The 18,664-nt window shown below is 37.8% G+C and overlaps 2 protein-coding genes across 2 annotated transcripts; one reads left to right on the plus strand and one right to left on the minus strand.

The window, feature by feature from the left end:
• Positions 1-1,347: 1,347 nt before the first annotated feature.
• On the minus strand, positions 1,348-6,684 carry pus7l (pseudouridine synthase 7 like). Its single transcript, XM_042511456.2, has 10 exons — positions 6,555-6,684; positions 5,259-6,088; positions 4,980-5,139; positions 4,539-4,758; positions 3,759-3,857; positions 3,481-3,562; positions 2,995-3,160; positions 2,250-2,358; positions 2,082-2,135; positions 1,348-1,999 (listed from the first exon to the last, which is right to left on the minus strand). The coding sequence occupies exons 2-10, from the start codon at positions 6,043-6,045 to the stop codon at positions 1,622-1,624; spliced, it is 2,055 nt and encodes a 684-aa protein (XP_042367390.2). The 5' UTR covers positions 6,046-6,088; positions 6,555-6,684; the 3' UTR covers positions 1,348-1,621.
• Positions 6,685-10,466: 3,782 nt separating this feature from the next.
• LOC121961724 (tetraspanin-8-like) lies at positions 10,467-18,664 on the plus strand. The gene is made up of 9 exons (XM_042511783.2): positions 10,467-10,684; positions 11,817-11,882; positions 12,190-12,306; positions 12,451-12,525; positions 13,136-13,231; positions 13,615-13,707; positions 13,954-14,025; positions 15,211-15,294; positions 16,494-18,664. The coding sequence occupies exons 1-9, from the start codon at positions 10,625-10,627 to the stop codon at positions 16,626-16,628; spliced, it is 798 nt and encodes a 265-aa protein (XP_042367717.1). The 5' UTR covers positions 10,467-10,624; the 3' UTR covers positions 16,629-18,664.

The raw sequence follows: 18,664 nt of genomic DNA on the forward strand, positions 1-18,664 counted from the left end.
TCTTTACCTCTTAGTTTTCTCTGTGGTAAAAGTTACTGGTTCTTACATTATAAATACTGAGTCATACTCAGTCATCTGCAGGCAAGCTTACATTAAAGAATTTAATAAGACTGTTGAGCGGTCAAGGTGTTTCACACTTAAATATGCAGCTTTTATGCCACCTGCAGGGACATGAGGATCACACCACTCCTATTAAATCTCATTTAATGTCAATATGTAACTATGTGAAACCAAAAAAAAAGACTATATTTTTATGAGAGAAAGAAACATGAAGAATTTGCAAGATATCTGTCGAGATTAAATTTTCCCATGGTAAGAAATTCTTTACACCCAGTGTAGGATTTCGTCTGTAAGTGTTACTGCAAAGATTTCAGTCATCTCCTCTCTGTTGGATAGTGTGTCATCTTGTAACAAAAGTCTTCAAACAGTGAAGAAACTCATTACTGCTAATGCGTCTCCTTGGCAGACAGTTTAGCTCACAGGCAGGCACTTTATCAAACTGTGCAATGGGTTGATGACAGGCTGCATGTCAGAACCCACCTCCAACTAAAACATCCATATAGTCAATTGCTTACAGTAATGAGAATTAAAAAAAAATAGCCTGGAGGTATATCCAATGTGAGCTGCTTATGAGGGAGGTTTTCTATGCTGTCTTTAAATGTTCTCATCAAAATTGCATCAGATTAGTCACAGGAGGCGAAGCTTGTTCAATTTTAACACAGATTGAATGCTGCCCCTCAGCACCGTAATTACACCAGGGTTTTATGCTTCATTATTTTTCATATTAGTTCTCAAATGGCTCTCCTGCTGCTTTTTTAAATGTGAGAGAGGATCATATGAACAGACACCATGGATTTAGTACCAGATTGGGAGTGTGATATACTCATTAACATCATTAGCCTTTCAGTTATATAGTGCAGGTGCTGTTTTCTCTCAGGTAAGGAAATCACTATCACGCTAACATGGCTGAGGGTCATTTGATGGACACTTAGGAAATAAAATACATTCGCACTTTAATGAAGAAGTTTAAATGATCTTTTTACATTAGTCCACCTGAGAGGAGTCGGAGCGCCAAATTATGTGACTAACTATTATTGTATGTTGTTTCCATCTAGTGGTGATTAGTGGATGGTGCAATTACCAAAAAATGAGTGATAATAAAATGTGTCCCAATTCCATTAGTAACATTAATTCTAAGTTGTTAGTATGCAGTGTGTTCACAATGTAAAGTGACCAAAAAATGTATACTGAATTCTAAAAATCCAATTCTACTTCAATTCTAAAAGTAAATTAATGCATAATAACAATATTAATAGTATTAATAAATTTAAACTAAAAGAAAAAACATTTATGTCTAAAAGTTTTATTCATGGCACAAAACACAAATACTGTTTACACGGTTTTACATTTAAATTTGTTTATCAATTGCATGTTATGCATTTTTTTTTTGTATTTGTAAACACAATTTTATGCTCTTACTTCAACAACAAACCAAAGGCTATTAATAAGGTATCACAATAATGAGTTACAAAAACTAAAAACAAGAAAACTCTTTTCCGCAAAGTATGTAGAAATAATATGTAGTATGTAGAAATGTAACTGGAGCAATGTCCCCTGACCTCTAGGGGTCACACTTCATGATCTCTCTGAGGCAGATTGTAGCATAGCAGGAGGAGTCCAGGTCAAAGTTTAATGTGAGAGTGAGAGAGTCCTGCTTCCCTTCCACTGTTGTGCCGTTCAGTTGAAGGTCACTGTTTCTGCTGCTGTTTCCCATCCCCTCTTCTCCTCCTCTGCCTTCACAGGTTGCTTTCTGCAGCTGGTAGCTGAGGTTGCGTGGTGTGGCCAGCAGGGGGCGGTAGCACCCAGGCAGATTTAGTTTGAGGCTGCTGACTCTGAAGCGACAGTCAACCAGTCCGTCTCTGGCCAGTCTCTCCTGGAACCAAGTCCCCATGGCATTTTCTGGATACTTCACTGTATTTCCTGGCATTGGTAGTAACACCTGAAAAAAATACAAAAGCAACAGTGGTGAGATAGTTGAAATAGCAGCATTTGAAGTCAAAGTATTTCACTGAACTACTTACATGCTCCAATGTGTACACTCCATCTTGCTCCTCTTGGTCTGTCACCACATGGATCTGGAAAATCAAAGAAGAAACGTTTAGTAGTGCTGGTATGGTGTCTGCAAAATATGGAAAGACCCACCAAGGCTGAAAATGTTCTATACCTAAAAACAGATCATCCTCTCTTACCTGAGCAGAGCTGCTTTCTCCAGCGTCCTCCTGCTTCCACACCAAATCTCCTCCCCTGACACTGTGACCCAGAGTGGTCAGCCTGTGTGCCACCGCCTCGTTCCACACTCTGACGACCACAGACAGATCACAATTACTATTCATAAAAATAAAGGCAGTGAGAGCTGGCTTTACTGACCATCTGGATGAAAATGATCCACTCTGCTACACAACAACAATTTTTTCTAAACCAAACTTAATCGGTGATCAGAAAAAAAAACCAATTTGTTATCAATTACATTTATCTTTTTTAATGTTACTTCCAATATATTATGTTTTCATATATATAAAACAGTGCACTAATATTTTGCTTGTATTTTACAGAAATTGCAAGGAGGTATGTCCTTTTCCAGCTCTCTCAATACAAACTACAGTCTCATCTTTAAAAACAGGTTACAAAACATTTTTATTTTGCAGCAAACTGAATAAAAATGTATCTAGAGAGACTTGTGACTCAAACGTAATGACTCAACCGTAATGACAATAGTACATGCAAATGCAAAAATTTAGGCTAAGTTAAACCCTAAAACTGAATGAGACAATCTAGCTGGGGAATGTATAATGTTGTCTCCCTCATTCAAAATCTCTGTCAAAGTGCAAATGAGTGACATCCTTATCAGTTGCTACCATGGAGCTCAAGTTGTAAATATTCTTGTGTTTGAACTGGGCAGGAATACTATAAAAATGCATTTTCCTTGGAGCTGACCTGCTACAGTAAGCGTGCGGGTAGAAGACCCTCATGCTGTGGGGCAGGCTGAGCCAGGCTTGGGCACAACCATCTGGACCTGTACCATAGCGGTTCAGGGCCCGAAGCATCAGTCGCTCCCTGGCCTTTGACAACGGCATCAGTGCCAAAGACTCCTTAGCGTTATCTGAATATGGGAGAAGCAGAAAAGACAAGAAAGTGATGGAGTAAAATGCTTACAGCATGCTAAAAAAGGATTCACATAAAGGAAATTTACAAATTTACAACATCTTTTTCTACAAAATATGACCCATTTCTGCAGAATCTTTAAGTGAGGAAGTGAGTAGTTACTGAAATATTAAAGGGATAATGCAGCAAAAGCAAAAAGACACCCAAAGAAAGTCATAGTTCCTGAAAATGCTGTATCTAAAAGCTCTTGGGAAGCAACTTTCACATCATCTTTGGTCAAAATGAAACTGAAGTCGTCAGTGTTGTCCCGGCTCTCACCTGTTTGGAGGAAGTGCCTCTTAGCGTGGTTCTGAGGATCATTGCCGTCCTCGGGAGTGAAGAAGAGATGCACAGCGTTCACCTGACACAAACGCAATGACGCACATCAGAACACATACAGGACTGTGTAGTCTGATCGGGCATACATGTGAATGATTTTACTGAGATGGCACTTTTCTTCCCTCTGGAAGTGTTTCAGGCTTAATGCCGTCAGTGATGCCTCTTATCTCACAGCATGAGGGGCAATAACAGCTGCTCATGTACATGACAACACTAACCATGTCTTCTTTGAGTAAAGCCAGCCCCACACGGTCAGACTGGACGCTCTGCATGCTCCCAAACCTCTGTGGTCCATAGTAGTTGACAAAACCTCTGGCCTGCAGAGAACAAAAAACAGATGAACATCCACAGACTTTTGATGTAAATCTTCAAAAGTAAAAAAAATAATACTTGTGTATGGAAGCCAATTTCTGCCAGTGTGAAAAAGGATCCCATTATCATGAGAAACTTTCTCAAAATAATGACTTGGCATCTTTGAATGGGAAACTTTCTTAAAATAATGACTTTGTATTTTAAAATAATTACTTAGTATGTCATGAAAGTGAGAAAAGTATTTAAAATAATGAGAAACTATCAATATAAGAACTCAGTATCTCAAAATTAGAAAAAAAAATGTTAATAAAATAAAAGCAGACTTTCTCAAAATATTGAGTTGGTATCTTGAAATGACATTGCATCTGAAAAAATAATGACAAACATTATTAAAATAATGACAAATGTTATCAAAACAACTACTTAGTATCTTAAAATAACAGGGAACTTTCTCAAAATAATGCATCAGTGTCACAAAAACATGGAAAAGAACAGTAATGGGCTTCTCTACTTTTTTATATACATACTAGAAGATTTATTTCATTTTTCAGTACAAGAGCAACAACAAGCATGTGACAATATGCACCGTTGACAGCATACACTGTGCTGAAAAGTACACAAGTTGACAGTGTTTGATGCGATAAACTAAAAGAAAAATAAAATAAAAAAAAAAATTTGAATAATACCTTGACATTCTCCACTGCTTCCTTTACAAGAGCTGCCAGACAAGTGTGCGCGTCTGCGTCAGAGGAGTGTGCGTCACTGGCCCCGTGTGGTCTCAGCTCACGAACCACCAGGTCAAAGTGATTCCCCTGCAGACGTCCAAGCCTGAGAGGCTCGCTGACGGAGCGGATCTGAGACAGACGCATCCCTCTCCTCTCAAACTCAGCTGTCTTCTCTTTCAGCCTAATGATAAACCACATGAAATACAAAAAGGGGGTGGGAACAGAAAAAAAGCATAAGTTTCACACTGATTTCTGGCATTAATTTTGAGGCTTTAAAGGGAACCCAAACAATAGCAAAGAACCATAACATATTAGGATTGTTGCAGTTTTTCATCTTGCAAATATGTAAATAGGGAAAAAAGATTCCCCAAACCACAAGCCATGAAGGAAATGCAAAACTACCGTTGAGTTGAGACCTTCTTTACCACCATGGACTGGAAGGTGATTGCTCTTTTATCTTTGATCCCTGCGTAGGTGAAATCTGACGGTAGGACCCCGAGAGCTGCTGCCATGTAGCTGATGGCCTCCAGAGTCTCCAGGTTCTCCTTACGCAGAGTGAAAGCTGAAGAAGAAGACACACAACACAGCTGTGTTTAGAAATGCTCATTATTTGGACTATAATTCATTCAATCCATTCAAAAAGTAATGAATAATTTCAAACTTGCAAGTCTATTTTCATACCAGTGTAAATGTCTTCTTCTTTACGTTCCTCTGCAGTTCTTTTCTTTGGCCTCCCCTGCTCTCTCAGTCTAACCGAGATCGCAGTCGTCCCCTGGTCAGTGAAGCTTTTAGTTTCGACCAGTTTGCCAAACCTTCGGCTCAGGAAGTGGTGGACCGCGGTCCTGTGGTCCTTATTGTCATCAGGTCCAAATGTATAGGACGAGCCTCGCACTTTGGCATCTATGAACCTGAAGAAATCCTCTGCTTCGTCCTCTGTAACCAGCTTGGAGAGCTCTCTGTAGTCCGGGTCTTCCCTCACCCTGATCTCAGGCTGGATCGTGACCGTCATGAGGAAGGGGAAGCGGTGTCTGACGGCCCGGTGGACGTTGGCTCTGTGGTGTTTGTCAGCGAAGGATCCCAGAGAGAGCTCCTGCTTGATGGGCTCTTCTTTGAGCGTCAACACAAACTGCTCGAGCTCATCGCTGACTGACTGACCTAGAATCACACTTAAATCAAAACTGCCTGGACTAGGTATGGTGACATCGAGCCCACAATCAGCTGAAACATCAGAGTCCTGTGAGACTGACGAGTAATTGTTCCTCTTACAGTCTGCACTGGTTTCATTGTTTTTATCAGAGGCCCTGCAATATGGTGTCTGTGTGGCTGCTGCTGTGTTAACACGCTGTCCATTGATGTCGATTTCAGTCACCACAAAGTCTCTGATTAAGTTTTTGATGCTTCCAAGAAAACCTTCATGGTTGGATATGAAGCACGCGGGGACGTCCACAGCATCACTGTCCTGCTTCATGGTCACTTCATCCAAAAGCTAAAGGTTTCACTTAGTCCTGTTCCTGAAAAGGACAGAAATAAAATGTTTAAAAACGTGTGATACTAAAGGCAAAAAAGGTATATATATTTACTTGGCATAATTCATACACTTGAGGTAAGTTCTTTATGTGTACATAAAAGTATATACTTCAGAATCTAAAAAATTGTACACTATAAACGTACATTAAACGGCAGCATTGAATAACACGGCTTTAATACTATTTTAGAGGCAATTAGAGATATGGTGCACCTTAAAATATATTATAAGGAGGCTCTGCAAGATAATAGTAGCTTTGTGTCTGCTTAATCAAAGGTGATACATGCGTAATAGCCCGTCTGTTTACGGTAACAGCCGTATTGTACACATAAATCCTGTGCTGACACAGAGCTGTACGTGCCATATCAACCACAGCTAAGCACATACCTGTCTTTCATATAGGAGCGTACACTTTTGATGCAGAAATTATAATAACTGAACGGTTTACTTACTCAACGAACCTGCACGCGGTATGTAAACGAGGAGCTGTTGATGTAAACACAACAACGCTGAAACAATTCGGTCTACTTCCGCGTCATGTGACCGCCATGTGACTTTTCTTAAAGGGGCCGACAACAATTTGTGTAGCGCTCATGTTACAAACGATTTGTTACATTATATCTGACAAAACAGGTAGGAACTATAATTCTACACTTAAATGAGACATAATGAAGATAATCACTTTATGTTTAACAATATATGATTTTGATAGTGCTGCAAGTGAAAATGGTATTATACTATTGGAGTAGCCTACTAAAATAAATAAAAGCATTTATCATAATAATATGTCACCTTGTTACACAACATAAAAACATAAATGAGTGAGATACATATAAAGTAAAGGAACAACAACAACAACAACAATAAACAAACAAATAAATACAAATATAAAAACTGAATAAAACAATACAACCAAGTGATTCAAGAATTTAAAATTAGGATTCTTCCTGTCAAAGTAAAAGGTTTATGGTGACGTTCACAGTTAATTGTTGACCTTGGAAAAATGATGAAATCGTGATGTTGGAGTGCTCAGGAACAATAATAATAATAACAATGATAATTTTACACATTATAATTCTGTGACAACTGAAACTGAAATTACTGATGAACTGAATGAAAACTACTTGTAGTGGTGAGGCTGTCATGTCAGCAGAGTTATTCTATGTCAACACTTTTATTCATATACTGTCATCTTTCAACAATATGTTGTTTAATTATCTTTTTATGCACAGAATTGGGCATTGTGTTATCATGACGAAGTGGGTGTGTGGTTTCCCTTTCTCCAACCACCAAAAACCTTAACAATTCCTGGAAATGATTAAAGTTTTACTTTTGAAATCAAATAAAATATTTATATATATCTTGGCTGCAAGTTAGAACACTTAAAGTACAGAGCTTTAAGCCCGGATATGATACACACACACTCCCTACACTCCTGAATCAATAATATTGTTCCTATAAATTGTGCACAGGAAAAGAAAAACAAAACAATAAAAGAAAAAAAAACTCATCCACATTGGCTGGCATTTTGTTTGACCAGCTTTTCTTACCAGGTAGTTCATCCAGAAGAAAAAAAACTCCTCATCTTTAGTCTTATGATACTGACATATATTATGCATTTGAAGTGTATCTCTTTAATGAATATTTGATTTTGTAACACTTCCTTGCTGTAAGTGAGACTTTGGGGATTTCTTGGGAGTTTTGAGCGATGTATGAGGAATGTACTACAACTTTCTCCAGGAAAAACAACACACTAATGATCAGTGGATTAGACTACGCCATTGCTCAGCTCTCAGGGACTGCCTGAGAATGCAATAGGTCATCTGCAACAAGTCCAAAGAAACTACAGCCGGAGTCATGACAGAAACAAAGGAGCTAGGGTCCCTTTCTTCACTGTTGTTGGAAACAAGGCTTCATTTAAAGGTTCTAGATCCAGATTAGTTACATAACTTCCTGAAAATTTTGGACCTATTGACTCCAAACTGCACGATGATCATATTGGTAGTGATGTGTTACTAATACTAGTGCTGCTTTGGACCACGGTCCTGAAAAAGTTTCCCCAGGAGTGTGGGAGGAATTACATCTGCAGAGGATTTTGGGGAAGGGTTAAAGCAGATGAAACCTGCTTCACAAACTTGTGCGGCTGGTGATGTCTGTGTACTGCTATTTAAGGATTCACTGTGTATCCACTGATTTATGGGAAAAAGTCCTTCTTGGCCACATGGCATGGTGTGATGCATATTACGCTACTGTTTGGCAAGTACAAAAATTGGCTTCAAACCCCTGGTGCACTTCTTGGGGGCCTGGGAGTATCTGTTGTATTATTTAAGGAGGATGGCCTTTGACCACGCTTAGTGAGAACATGATGAATGATGACTGTGATAAGTTTGCTGGAATAATGCAACATTTGTCCTCGCCTGTCTGGAGGTGTTGTTCTTGATGCTCATATGACTTCCAGTATCTCAGTCAGCTTTGTAACCAAAAAAAAAACATCTTAAAACTGTCATCATTTGGCAGTGAAGCAACAAGGAAAGAAGTCATAATTCTTTTTTGGAACTTGGGGTATACAGAAGTGAAAAAGCAGTATTGTATGGAATATCAGTTTATCAGTTTAATGTGAGATGGGGTTCATTTTCAATGATAAATATATATGGAATGATGCATGTTACAGTTTTAACTTAGTCAAACACACTGTAATGCTTTTTCTGTACACCATGTTACACATTGAACATTACAAAATCGCAGTTTGTTGTCACATTAAACGTGTGCGAATAAATTCAAACACAAGAAATCCTGTAGAAGACTGAAAAAAAATGTATTGAGGATCATCCACAATGTAGTTTCCTTCTCATACTGCACATTCCTCTGTCTCATCCTTCACTCTAGTATTTCTTCAAGTATTCCCACATATTCTCAAAATGTTGCTCCACGAGAATCCAACTGTGCAACATCTATCTCCAGAGAACAAAACTGGTCCAAGCATCTCAAGTAAAATAAAACCTTTCTGGCCCTTTGACTTCATCTATCCGCCCACCATCAACATCCTCTGCGCCACAGAATGTCTCTGTGCATTCATGTCCTACAGATGTGTGACTGCTTGCCAACGTATACACACGATTCTCTGGATGTGTGCTGGTGAAGTTTATCGAAACAGGGACACTAAAAAAGCTTTACTTTTGTCAGCATAAGTATGTATGTGTGTGTGTTCATCAGGCTCTCCAGATGTTTCCGTGCTCCAACAGGAAATGCTCAACTCTGGATCTGCTTTTACAATTGACATTTTTCTGGAGGAACTCCAGAGACCAAAAATGTAACAGCAATCTGAGTCTGTGTACATCTGACTCAGTGTGTGGGTACGCAAATTGCAGACAGATAGATGGATAGATAGATGGTGCAAGTTTGTATTCGTCTGTGTGTATGGGTCTCTGATGGGAGGTCATGTGATACAGCCTCTGTACTTCCTTTGTTCGTCCAAGGCAACAACAGACAAAAACTGCTTTATTGGTTACTGAGCTGAAGGCAAGTTCACTCAGAAACACACACACACACACACACACACACACACACACCAAGCAAGGGCATAGGTTTATTTTCAAGTTTTCGGGGGACACACATGTACCAGGAAATATTGAGCACCAAACATTTAATTTCCATTCTTGGGAATTGTAAATGTCCTTGTGTTAACATAAAAGTTTTCTGCTACTTTCATGTTTGTTTTTTGGAGGGGCGGGGGGGGTTCATTAGTATATGTTCCCATAGACTCAGAGCATTCCTGGATGCTTTAAGTGTCATTTTGAACAACTTTTACTATTAATTGTCACTGAAGCAGCTCCTGACTTTATGCTTGGTGACATCCTGATTTTAAAATTTAGCCCTATTATTTTTGGATATGGGAGAGAGTTGTTCATGTTTATTAATATTTCTGGACAATCTTATAACACCACATAACACTGACTGAATTTTGAAACTCGGCGTAGTTCACCTTTAATCTGACTTGAGTAATGGCTTTTCTGCTAAATTTACCCCTCTATTTAAAGCTTTCCACTTTAGTTTAAATCATCAACACACATTTAAGCACCAGTTTGCATGGCTATATAATTTAAATTTCAGCTATGAATTCTTCACAACAATGTGTTGTGAAAACAAAAGCAAACTTTACATTTGGCAACAGACTGGAGCCACCAAATTACCTCAAAACAAACAGTGGGAAAAAAAAATCAGAATGTCAGAATCAGAATGTGTGAACAATTTGTGCAAATGTTTCCCTAAATCATATTAACTACCCCTCACCTCCCCAACTCCACCCACACACATACCCAGCTCCAGATGGGGAGGGTCTTTTCAACAGAACATAAGGAGGGCTTCCTCCCCCTCTCTGCCCGGACACAAACACCACTGCGCGTAATAGACGACTTTTCCCGTTATTAGAATCACGAAAAAACTCTCTTTATGGCATGTGAAATGCCATTATAGGAAAACTTTTAACTGTTCACATATTAACCTCGAGTTCAAGCGCGACAACATGGGAAAAGTGAACGTCTGCTTGAAACGGAGTTACATTATCGTGATAAGTTTGATCGCGGTAAGTGAAGTGTTTTTCCTCAGAACAAAATGAGTGTGTAAGTGTCTAATTAGTCCTCTTATTATACATAAACTAGCGGTTCTATCCAGTGCTTAAATCTGAAAGTTGATTATTTTGATGAAAATGTTTTCAGCAACTTAGTGTTTGTTTGCATTAGAGATGCAGCTCAGCGGAAACATGTTTGAGGAAACATTTTTGGGAGAAAGTAAAACCCCAGTGGACGAAGGGAACACAAACATGATGGTTTTGTAAATAACAGCAACAACAACAACTTTTCAGGACATAATGAGCAAAGTTGCTATTATATATTTGCAGTTATGTAATAGCTTGTAATCATATACATGAATTCGAAAGCAAAAGCCTAAAGTTTTTGATCTTCTTCTTCCTCATCATCATTTTTATAAACAACAGATGGTAACTGGATATACCTAGTATGGACATGAAAACAAGAGACAAACTTGTACAAGTTGTACAAATTTGTCTCTTGTGTCTGCACTAGGTATATTAACCCTTGACAACTTGGGCTTTGATTTCTCTCAAAAACATGTAGAGAAGCAACTTAAGCAACAAGGAAAATAAGCAATATATATATATGTGTGTGTGTGTGTGTGTGTGTCTGTGTGTGTGTATACATATTTGCTCATTTTTAAAAGAGTCAAACAGCTTGTGAAAGGTGTCTCAATACAGCAAAAAGAAAGAAAGAAAGAAAAAGATGTTGAGCCAGTTTAAAAGGGTTAATTTTGTCACTGTTCTGCCAGACTGGCCACTACCTCGCTGTTGTTCAGTAGGCTATTTATGGATCCATAGCACAATCTGACTCAAGCCTCCAGCAACATGCTCTTCTTTATCAGTGACTACTGGTTGTTTGAAGACCTCATTTTGGGCTGAGGAGACCATTTTCTGACATTGTTTGGACTTCATGCTGAATTGATGTTGCAGTGCATTTACACATATCCACTCCTTTAAATTCATTTAAAATCTGAGTGCAATATCACTTTTTTTTGCAATGTGTTTATCACACAAATAGACATTGAGATGATGATAACAAACATGTTATGTTGTGCAGGCCCTCTTTACACCTCTAATTATAGTGCTGAATGTAATTATAATGAAGTATGTGCTGCTGTTGCAGATTGTCAGTGCCCTGCTGTTGGCTGCCACTCTCTTTAGCCATGGATACTTCCACGAAGATGAAGAGGTACACATGTATTTATTGTAACCATTTGTATTTGAGAAACAGACACATGACTTTCACCCTGGAGACTTTTGTTTATGTCTTGAAGGTCAACAATGGCATTTTTAACAACAACGTGGCATAGTATGCCTGTATGTGTAGCATTCTGTGCTAGTGACGTGTGATGTCTGTCTGTCAGGTAACATATGTGATGTTATTTTGTAAAGCCAAATCATGATGTTTTTTCTAAACCTAACCACCTACATCTACCTTACATGTTTCCTGATTTACTGATACTGCTGACTTGGACCTCTGTTTGTTTTCTCCACAGATAGAAAAGATGCTCGCAGGTCTTCATGCCATGTATATTATTTCCATCATAACTCTGGTTTTGACTATCATTGGTGTGTATGGGGCTTGCAAAGAGAAGCAGTGGGCACTTATAGTGGTGCGTAAAGAGAAAACAGAGTTTCATTGTTTTTATGAGTAGTGCATACATCACCATAATCTTTTCCTAAAATCTAATTGCTCATGTCTGTATGTGTGTGTGTGTGTGTGTGTGTGTGTGTGTGTGTGTGTGTGTGTGTCTCAGTTTGTAGTTGGAATGATCCTGGCCAGTCTCTTCATGATTGCAATTGAAGTTCAAGGACTGGCTTTGCGACCACAGGTATTACAAAGTTGTCCTTTTATGACAATGCTTTAGAACTAGTACACATTTTTACACATAAGGATCATATAAGATAGCAGGCTGCATCAGAACTGTTCACGACCATTTACATTTCAATCCCTGTTTGTGGTTACCAAACCAGGTATTTTTTAACAATATGTTTGGGCATTTCGAGATATGTTTGTAGCGACCAAACCAGGTATTTTTTAATGAGATGCAGGGACATTTCCAGCCTTTTTGTTGCAACCAAACTGGGTATTATTTAACACGCTGTTGGGACATTTGTAGTTGCAGGTATTTTAATTCAAGTTATGCACATATCAGAGCTGATAAATCCAGACTTTACTTTTTGAAGTTGTGTTTTTGGTTTAATAAAGAAATAAAAAAGACAGCACTAACAGCATAATCTGGAGTTACACAGATGAGCTGTAGTATAATTCAGATACCTCATCTTTTATAATTTATATTTAAAGTACTATAAAACTACCTAAAGACTTTACTTATAAAACATTTAAATGCTTTTGTGAATCACAAATGTGCCTCCAAAAAAACTACAGTAACATTTTCAAATTGCTAGTCTAATTTTATATTGATTCGTTTTGTTGTGCAGGAGGCCGAAGAAATGAAGAACTTTTACCTAAATATGCTGCCGCTGAATAATGCCAGTGAGCCTATCATAGACAGCCTCAAGGAAGTACAGACAGAGGTAGGTAACTCTGTGTGTGTGTGTGTGTGTTCAAGTTCAAGCATATATATGTCTTACCTTTCATTTCAATCACATATAAAAGCAATTCCAAATGCTTAAGAAAATCATTAACGAACAAAAAAATCCAGACACACACCATCAACAACACATACAAAAACAAATAAGTGAATTAGGTTTTTGTGATACAGAGAGCATGAACTGTCCACCGATGTTAAAGATGTAGAGGATCAAATAAGCTATAGAAGCACATGACGCCCTGATAACTTTAACTCTGTTAAAGACATGACTGGATATCATAAAATGTCTTGCAGTTAAATAGAGAAAAGACTATAAAGTTAGCAGTGCATTACGGTAATCTGCTTTCCTTCCATCTTCCCTTTCAGTTGCAATGTTGTGGACTGGATCAGGGCTACCTAGATTGGGGCAATTACATCCCAGAGTCCTGCCTGTGCGTTGAGGGGTCCATTAATCCATGTGTGAGTGTGAAAGCTACACAATCCCTACATCACTGATGTGTATTATCCAATGATACATCTTCAAGAATACTGAATATAATTGTGGATCAATTTAAGTTTAACATAACGAGAAAGTCAAAAAAGGATTTTCATCTGTGTCAACATGTTGGTTAGAAAAAGGCTTATATGAGGTTCACATTTGTGGATACAAGTAAAGTGTTTTAAAAACAGTTGTAGAAATCTAGGATTCATGTGTGTGTATTCCAGGTGGCAGCTCCCAGAGACAGCAGTGTGTTTGAGCACACGGCCGATGATCAGCCCATCATGATTTATAAAGAGGTAATAAAAGCATTCTTAAATGTTCATTTTTACTGTCACAGTCTGCTTTGTGTCTTTATGCCTTCAGACTGTTTGGGAAAACCGGACTGAGTTGTATCTGTATTATCATTTATGTTGCCTATATTAGTGAGTCCTTCTTTGTTTTTACTTTATTAATGAGAGGATTGTGTTTATTGGGTTTGATGGTTTCTGCTTTTTATGTTTTTTCCCCCTCCTGTGTTCCCTCATTTGCTGATCTTCACATTTGCTCTGCATCAGCCTTGTTAGTCCTCTCTGCTCCACATTTTCTCTCAGCCAATCAGCTCTCTGCCTGTTTCTCTGCCTAATCACCTTATTCCCCTCACCTGAGCTTCTCCACCTGCACTTCATCCCCTTGTCAAACTAGTTTGTATGTAAGTCCTGGCTTTCTGTTCAGTCCTGTTTGAGCTTCTGTTATGTGATCTTTTACTTTCTTTTCCTACTCTCAGACCTTGAACAAAAAGAGATTTACTCAAGTTCCTGTAGCAAACTGCTACAATACTAAATGATGTTACAGTGAAATCTGCATTACAACTACAATGCAAAGAAAAAGCTCCATTTACATTTACTGAATATACTATACAGTATGTGTACATGAAACAATAGCACAAATGTAGACTCATGTAAGACAGCTGTTAAAAAACAAAACAACAAACTGATTTCTCATAAAGATTTAGATAAAAACTTCAGAATGCAGCCCCTGAAATGAAGTGAAAGCAGCAAGTCCTCACACTGAAACAATGGGCCTTGCATTCCTCTTGAGCACAGAACTAGAAAAACTTAAGTGAACAAAATAACTCTTAATAGTGTAGCATTTCTCTGTTTTCCTCCTGCAGCTTTTCCTTGGACATAAAACAGAAAACCAACCAGGAACTGAACAGATAACCTCATGAATTACAATGCTGCTTTTTCTGTCTGAGTCACATTACAAAGCATGCTCTCACGTCTAGTGAGTACCTGTAGTGTAGTACTGCTTTATTTACAAAGCCTCCTTATATAAAGGAAGGATAATTCTAATGAAATCTTAAGAAACTCCATGAATTAAAAAATGTAGAAAATGTTCTTTTTGTTGTCTGAAACTGCTGGGTTTTTTGAGCTTCTGACCCCTTAAAATAGGGGAACGTATACTTGAAATGTTACATTGATGTATCCGCTCTTCTGTTTTAGTCATGCCTTCCATACTTGATTGAGCATGAGATGATGGACATAAATATTGCATTGGGCGTAATGCTGGGAATCACATTATTCTGGGTATGTATGGTGTCTAAATGTGTCTATCATGACTCCAACCTACCTACCTCTATATTTATTTACTTCGTCTTCACTATTACTTGCTCCTTGCTTTTTGACCAGTACTTTTTCAGCTCTCACACCACACAGAGGAATTTCACAATATTGGTCAAAAAGAAACACAAATTTCAGAAGAAATGTTGGCATTGTAGCGTTCATATGTAGCGGATATGTTAACACAAACTATATTTCTTTATGTTTCGATTTTATGTTGTGCAAAGTGGTGGTTTATGTTAGGATAGGTTTAATAATAATGATAATAATAATACATTTGATTTAAAAAGCACTTTTAAAAGAACTTAAAGACACTGTACAAGAGTACAAAAGCAACATAAACATGGGCCCAAAATCTGTTTAGGCCCAAAATCCACTTGGGTTAGGATAATATAATATTTTGGCTTTTAATACTTCACTACAAACATGGTTGGACATTTACCAAACTGTCATTAAAAAGACCCACTTTTTTTGCTACAAACACAGCTGGACAAGTTCCAAACTGTTGTTAAGGTGTTAAGGACATTAAGGTGCAGTTTGATTACTACAGACACAGCAAGAATTATCCTGAAGTTTGTTTAAAAAAAAATCAGTTTGGTCACTAGAAAAATAGCTGGACATTTCCTGAACTGTCATTAAAAAATACTCACTTTTGTTGCTACAAAAACAGCAGTACATGTCACTGACTGTTCTTAAGGCGCAGTTTGATTGTTACAAACATGACTGGACATTGTGCATTTCACCTGTAGTCTTACACTATCCAACATCCCTGACTCCAGAGTAATGACAGACTTATATCATATACATGTAATCTGAACTACATCATATATTGATATGCAATGTACAAATGTAACATATCCATGGCTTGCAGAAACATACTGCCAACATTTCATTCTGGTGTCATTCTTAATACAAAGCCTCCAGTTTGTCCTTTTGGTTGAGCCCCTTGACTTAAAAACTCCTATATGTTCGAGCTGTTGACAGAACCTTACTGGAGTGGCTCTTCCTACTGTTACCAGTCAACATCCTCAGAGAAAATCTGTCTCTGCATTTGCTTTGCCCTTTGTGCCCCCCTCCGTCTCTTTCTAAAATTGCAGCTCACTTAGGATGAAAGAGCAAAGCATGAATGGGAATTAAAGACCTGTCTCTGTTTTTCTGTTCCTCAGATATTGTCAGTGGTGTTGTGTATTCTCATTTTATGTCGGCTGAATCAGAAGGAAGACACCCCTGTGGTGGTCTACAGTGCAGAGGCAAAAGCAGGCAACTACACTGTTCTTGGAGACGCAGCAGAGTACACCTGAGAGGGATTGGGTCGAGGATACAGACTGTTTTTATGATGTGTAAATATATCAGAAGTGGCCTCCAAAAAGTAAAGTTGCACGAAAAGCCATATTCTTTTTATTTCTTTCTTGAATGTATTGGTTTTGGTAGTTTCAATTTGTTTTATCCCTTTTATTCATGTATGTCCTCCAGAAGATGCATGTTTTTACAATGGAAAATTGTGGGATGTGAAAATGGCCAGAAACAGGGCAAACTGTGAAGAGTTTTTCTTTGTTACAATCAAAGAAAATCAAGATACATAAGCTGTATATTATGTTGAAGACCTACATGAGAGAGGTGGGACAAACTAACACTTGTAGCGCTGTATGTCCAGCGCTTTGCCTTCCAATGTCCTCAGTGGGCATCAAATATTTCAAATGAGTGTCTTAAGTAAAAAAATACATTTAGACTTCCAGAGGTATTTTAATCCCAGATTGGAATTTAGTACATGAACCATGTAAGAATTTACAAGCAGAAAAATGAGGCATATTATATGAAAACAGTTAATTCAAATCAGATGGTTAAAGGAAATGTGGTTTTACACAAAAAAGCACTGATGAAGTTGTGTACAAAAATGTTTACCTTACAGATGTATTAGCTTAATAAGAATGTATGTACTTTGTGGTTTTGTAGCTTTCTGTAATCTTTATATAATTTTCTGCCAAACTTTGCGTACACTTTTATTATTTGATTTTATCATTATTTCAACTTGTTTTAATTACAATTTGATTAGAGAAGCTACTGGACCTTTTGCAACATTTTATAGCACAGTTATATATAATAGGATGTCATTGGTACATATTGGTATTACATGACAGTATTACCAGGATCCGATGCTTTGGTTCATGGCAGGAAGAAATATGAATACAGATAACAGGGGAGGTGCAACTGATAAATTATTTTACATGTTTTGGGTGCCAAAGAAGCAAATCCAAAGTCATACAACAACCCTGCCTCTTATTCTTTAGCAGAACTGAATCACAGCCTCCTATCACTCCCTGAGGCCCTGCATAAAAAAGGAGAATGTGGAAAGTCAACCCAGCCAGAATAAATGTTGGCATTGCACTTTTCAACAAACCAGGGATATGTTACATTTACACATTTCATATGTACCAGATGTGTTGAAATTTTACATTTCTTTAAATTTCAGTTTTCAATTTTATGTTTGTTGTGACGAGACTGTCATGAATTTGTTGTTAAGTTTAGCTACAAAAAAATATGTTTTTACAGTTGGGAAGATGTCATATTTTAAATTACGTTACCGGATTTGGTTGCTCTAAACAAAGCTGAACATGTCCCAAACTCTTGCTAAAAAATACAGTGTTTTGTCACAACAAGCACAAATGGAAATGACCTGACATGTCATGACAAAATATCTGGTTTTGTTGCAACAAACATGGCTTGAAATGTCCCTACGTGTCATTAAAAAATACCCAGTTTTGTTGCAACAAACACAGTTTTCTAGCTACACACCCGTCTTGAAATGTGCAGACGTGTAGTTAAAAATACCTGCTTTTGATGTATGTTTGTCTCTGAACAATTGTCTCCTGCTCGGCAGCCGTTTTATGGCGGTATTATGGATGGTGGATGGCATCCACTATCCCCTTTTCCCCTGATGAGAAACTTATATACATTTAATGTGAAGTACGTCAGTTTGGAAGTGTTGATTCAATATGAATTGTATAACATGACTGTGGTTTGCAGAAATGCACACTTCCATCATTTTATTCTGACTGGGCTGAGGAAAGTTCAGGTGTTTATCCTCGCCCCGTCTCCTAATCAGGTGTCATACAGTATGTGTGACTTTACTTGCATCATGCCTAAACATGTAACAGCTGCAATGTTTTCATGGACTTGTGTTTCCTGGTTTTCCACAAAAATAAACATCAGGACTTTTTTTTTCCATGATTGTAGCCAAATATGTTGTCATGAAAAAGATATGCTCAGTGATACAATATCTATTGTCTGAAGACAAAAGGATGTGTAACTTCAAATTAAAACAAGTAATGCTAAATTA

The sequence above is a fragment of the Plectropomus leopardus genome, chromosome 22, assembly GCF_026936395.1.
Source record: "Plectropomus leopardus strain MGB_pleo_1.0 chromosome 22, ASM2693639v1, whole genome shotgun sequence".
NCBI lineage: Eukaryota > Metazoa > Chordata > Actinopteri > Perciformes > Serranidae > Plectropomus > Plectropomus leopardus.

Coding starts and splice junctions, on each gene's coding strand:
- pus7l (XM_042511456.2), bottom strand. CDS start 6,045: ATGAAGCAGGACAGTGATGCTGTGGACGTCCCCGCGTGCTTCATATCC. Junction 3,563..3,758: donor CTTTACTCAAAGAAGACATG/GTTAGTGTTGTC, acceptor CGTTTGTGTCAG/GTGAACGCTGTGCATCTCTT. Junction 2,000..2,081: donor GAGTGTACACATTGGAGCAT/GTAAGTAGTTCA, acceptor TATTTTTTTCAG/GTGTTACTACCAATGCCAGG.
- LOC121961724 (XM_042511783.2), top strand. CDS start 10,625: ATGGGAAAAGTGAACGTCTGCTTGAAACGGAGTTACATTATCGTGATA. Junction 12,307..12,450: donor AGCAGTGGGCACTTATAGTG/GTGCGTAAAGAG, acceptor TGTGTGTCTCAG/TTTGTAGTTGGAATGATCCT. Junction 14,026..15,210: donor CCATCATGATTTATAAAGAG/GTAATAAAAGCA, acceptor CTTCTGTTTTAG/TCATGCCTTCCATACTTGAT.